Consider the following 4,614-nt stretch of genomic DNA (forward strand, 5'->3'; position numbering starts at 1 on the left):
GACAAACCGGTGCTCAGGGAGCTAGCCGGAGAGGTACAAAGGGAAGAGAGATAAGGAGAGACTAAAACCCTAGATCTAGCCGCTCAGTATATGTGTGTGTAAAGTGTCGATCCCCCTCTTGTTGTTGCCTCCTCTCCTTTTATAAGCTCCCCGTCCTTGTGTGCCCTAATCTGAATGTGTCTCTTGGGCCTTATCCGAGCAGGCCGAGTAGATGGGCTTTCGGAGAGCCCCTTTGAGCCATATACTTTTAGTCGGCTTCGGCTTCGTCAGCTAAGAGCGCTCTGGGGCCGAGTCGATGTACTTACTCACCGAGCCGAGTAGGTTTCCTGCTTATTGGGCTAGAACTTGTTATTCGATGGGCCTTGTGGAGGGATGTAATTCATCTCCTAAAATAAGCCCCCCCCCCCCAGTTCACTTGTGAGCAGCGCAGCGGTCTCAGTGAATTTTGTGAGTCAGGTTTGTTTGGATAACAAATTCTAGCGCTAGAGGCACTCCGTACGTTTCTACTCATGCGAGTAAGAGTGACCGGGGAAGCGTATCTACTCGGTCCTCCTGATCACTGATGGATGCGTTTGGTCGCTTGTTGCTTCTGTTTGAGACAGAAGACTCGCTTTAGTCGACCAAGGTGTTACTCGTTTAACCCTCTGAAGGTAGAACCCGGTTTAAGTGTAAACCGGAGATTGATTTTGGGTTCTACCGAAAACCGGGGCTCGGTTTAGACGAGAAGCCGAACCGTCGCGAGTAGATTATTGGGTATGTAGGCGGCCCTTGAGGCCCATTTAGGCCTTTCTAGACCTACTGATTATGATTGGGAAACGCGCATTCGTTTTTGCTATAAATAGGCTGCTTGCTTCCCTTTGCTTTCGTCATTCTTCTCTGCAAACTCAGGTATCTTCTTTTCGTTTCTCCCTTCTCTCTACTTTTGTTTCTCTCTCTAGGTTCGTTTCTGGGTAAGTCGGCGGTTAGTTCGTTTCCGGCGTGGAGTGACATGTCTTCTAGAGGGCGACTTTCGCGTGAGGATAAAGGGAAGGCCATTGCTACTACCCCGGGTCCAACTGAGGATAGGACGGCGAACGGTAGCCCGTTGGACGAGTTTGACTTAGTTCATCGCGATGCAATGCGAGATACAGAGAATATGAGCCTGTCGCAGCGAATTTTGGTCGCCGAAGCTCACAGACAGATTCGCGAGGAAACTGCCTGTCGGGTTGAAGAGCGTGAAGACGAGGAGGGCGCCCAGCGAGGTTCGGCGAGTAGTGGTTCCGAAACGCCGAGCCAAGTTCCGAGACCGCCTACGACGGTTCGTCGAAGGGTTTCCTTTGATCAGATAGATTGTCGGCCTACGATCTATCATCCTGGTGGGATTTTCGATGAACTTCCTCCGCTACCGTCTGAAGCGCTGCAGGACCCGCGAGCTGAAGGACCGTTGTGGAAGAATGTTTTTGGTACTTGCTCCTCTCACAAGACGGTGAAGGACTTGTTAAGGCAGAATGGAGGCGCGGCCGTCACGTACATCATCCCTTCCACGGAGCAGCGGCCTTGGTCACCTCCACTCGGTTATCAATGCGTGTATGAATCCTACTTCGGGGATCACACGAAACTCTGGTTTCCAATCCCGCGGTTAGTGACGTCGTACGCGCTTTGTCGAGATATTGCGATCCCTCAGCTGCTGAATGGGTCGTTGCGCATAGCTGTCATGCTGATGGTTTTGGCGGCGAAGATAGATATCTCGATGAGTGTGAGAGTGTTCGAGGAGCTGACCTTCACGAAGGCTGAGCCAAACGGGATTTTCTCAGTAAAGATGCGCTCGAACTACAATGTCTTGACTGGTCATCCAAACAAGACGAAAGACTGGCAGCGTTCGTACTTCTACATCAAGTCTGATGAACATGCTTTCGAAGAGCCACCCGGGGATGACTACCGCGTTCTCTGAAATAAAAGACTTGGTAGAAATTAACCGTTGGGGTCATGTTTTACTCGCTGGTTCTAACTGTTCTTTCCTTGTTTTGCAGCTCGCCACCCGACGACTATCGCGTACCCGGAGAAATTATTTGAGAGTGCCCAGGCGATTGCAGTACATAGCCATCTTCGTTGGCCGGATATCAGCCGAGAGTGGATACGTCGTCAACAAGCTAGAATTGCAAGAGGTAAGTCTATCGCGGGGAGTCTCCTTCAAGTTTTGTCGTCATAATTTGTTGATGATTCGTACTGATTTTGTGCTGTGTTCGTCTTTTGCAGTTGATTGGGAGTCGAGGCTTCCCTGTGTTCATGGTCCGCGTACATCGCGTCTTTCCCTGTTTACTCGGAAACAACAGAAGCTCCTGAACAAAGCCAGAGAGATGGTTGGAGTCCTGGACTTGAGCGCCCTACTGAAGAGGAAACTGCAGTTGCTTTCAAAGAAGCCATCCAGCGCTAGTGCTCCGGAAACGGTCGAGCCTATCCCGACCGATGAGGACGTAAATGTGGAGCCTTCCGTTCCTCATCCAAAAAAGAAGACTACTAAGAAAACAAAGGTGAAGAAAACTTCCGCTGAAGAAAATCAATCTGCCCCACATGATGAGAACGCTTCTTTCGAAGGGAACCCGTCTTCCGCCGAGGCATCTAAAGATTCGAGGAAGAAGAAGAAGAAAAAGAAGGGAGGAAAGAAGAGATCTCGGGAGGAGTTCGCTGGGAGCGAGAAGGTAATGTTGAGGGCTCTTCCGAGGCTTGTTCAAATGAGAAGGTACCTGAAAGACGGCCTAAAAAGAAGGCGAGGAGCAGATCTGTCCAGGAGGGGGCACAGACGTCTGTCGATGGGGCCCTTTTCTAGCGATGATGCAAGGGGAGGGAGCCCTTCCTCCAAATCTCCTTCCGAGAAGGGAAAGGGGGCCTCGGCATCTGGAAGTGAACCCCGGGGTGAGTCGGTCGCGAGTGACAAGGCTAACTCTGCTGCTAGTGATAAGAAAACTCCCGTCTCGGTAGCGAGAGGACGATCTCAGTCCAGAGGTTCGCTCGCGAAGAGGGCGAGGGTTGAATTCCCAGATCGCGTGCAGTTCTCGTACGACAAGAAGACTCCCCTGGTCTTTAACCCCCTCCAATGCGCAGAGCTGACGCGCCAAATTCGTGGCGGGACGAGGGAGCTCCCGCCGATAGGGGATCTTTACTTCAAGGACGAATACATTGACGCTGCTTTTACTAGGACGCGGGTAATACGTTCTCTCTTTCTTTCTTCTTTGGTCGATCGAAATAATATTCCCTTTACTTAGCAAATTTCTTCTATCATTTTTGCAGAGTGACGGGAGTATGAACTACCTCGTCGAGAAATACGACAGCGCCTTGAAGCAGACGATGATCCAGTTGGGGGATTCTGAGAAACTTGCCCGGGCCAGGTTAGGCGCGATAGAGAGGATGAGGGCTGAAAATAAGAAAGACAGCGATAAGGTTGCTGAAGAGAAGGAGGTCCTCTGAGTGAAGTTTGAAGAACTCGAGGGCAAGCTCGAGTCTGGGAAAGCTGTGAAGAAGAAGCTCACTCAGGAGAAGGTTCGCCTAGAGCAGGCCATTGCTTCTCTTGAAAAAGAGAAGGCTGAGTTGCATGAGGAAAGGGAGGCTGTCGTGGCGACGTTGATCAAGGAGAGGCAACGCCTAAGAGACTCGCGAATCCAAGAGGTTACTCGCAAAAGGATGGTGGTCCAGACCTCATGACTGATAAGGCGAATCGTTGCTTTGGCCGCATCCGCGATTACCTTGCTCGTCTTGATGCCTTCGAGATGGCGAAGAGCTTATATGGGCAAGCCTCAGGGACGAGAAAATGCCTCGAAGTGATAAGGGACAGAGGGACTGCGATTCCGCAAGAGATGATAGACGTCTTTATTGAGCAGGAAAAGCTTCACGAGGCTGAGGTTGCTAAGCTCCGCGTCGACCCGCTGCCTGAAAGCGACCTCACCCTCTCCCCGCAACTCCCTCCTTCGAGGTTTGTGAACGAAGACTTTATGGCTACGCTTGACCCATATGGGTCAAACGTAGGCTTGATTGGGTCGGAGGCAGCTTCACAGCTATTTACCTCGCGCGACACCTTTGAAGGCAGATATGAGAACCAGTCTGAGGAGCCGTCAGTTGATATTACATCGACTCCCGCGGAGCAGGTTGAGGCTGCAAAGAAGACGGGTTCGGAGGGGGATAGCATTTTAGCTCAAGGAAAGGGGGTCGAGTGATACGACCAAAATAAGGATCACTCTTTCGGTATGGTTGATATCAACTCAGATCCGAGGGGATTGAGAACTGATGAATCGAGGGGTGACACTAAGGGTTGCGGAATAGCCCAAAGATATTACCAGACTTCGATCGTTGCCAGATGTGACGCACCGGTCCAACAAAAGAAGGTTCGAAACTTGGAGATAACCTCACCAAGAAACTAAGAAGTGTTCTAAACAAAGAACAATGAGAGAAACTCATAAAAAAGGAAAAACAATCTGTTTTATTTCGTGGCTCTAAGGCCTTATTTATAGGATTACAAGTTGTAGAGATCCAAAGAAAAATGTGCTAAAAACAAGACATTGGAAATAGAAACAAAGACTTGACTAAATAAAGTCTTTGACTGAAACTTGGACTACCTCTTCATATAGCCACGACCAGGACTTT

At 50.1% G+C, this 4,614-nt stretch overlaps 1 protein-coding gene across 1 annotated transcript; it reads left to right on the forward strand.

Annotated features, from left to right (window-relative positions):
- The first annotated feature begins 988 nt into the window (after window positions 1-988).
- Window positions 989-4,187, forward strand: LOC106297614. Its single transcript, XM_013733821.1, has 5 exons — window positions 989-1,856; window positions 2,010-2,144; window positions 2,236-3,182; window positions 3,268-3,435; window positions 3,579-4,187. The coding sequence occupies exons 1-5, from the start codon at window positions 989-991 to the stop codon at window positions 4,185-4,187; spliced, it is 2,727 nt and encodes a 908-aa protein (XP_013589275.1).
- The last annotated feature ends 427 nt before the right edge of the window (window positions 4,188-4,614 follow it).

This window comes from Brassica oleracea, chromosome C6 (assembly GCF_000695525.1).
Source record: "Brassica oleracea var. oleracea cultivar TO1000 chromosome C6, BOL, whole genome shotgun sequence".
NCBI lineage: Eukaryota > Viridiplantae > Streptophyta > Magnoliopsida > Brassicales > Brassicaceae > Brassica > Brassica oleracea.

Coding starts and splice junctions, on each gene's coding strand:
- LOC106297614 (XM_013733821.1), top strand. CDS start 989: ATGTCTTCTAGAGGGCGACTTTCGCGTGAGGATAAAGGGAAGGCCATT. Junction 2,145..2,235: donor ACAAGCTAGAATTGCAAGAG/GTAAGTCTATCG, acceptor CGTCTTTTGCAG/TTGATTGGGAGTCGAGGCTT. Junction 3,183..3,267: donor CTGCTTTTACTAGGACGCGG/GTAATACGTTCT, acceptor TCATTTTTGCAG/AGTGACGGGAGTATGAACTA.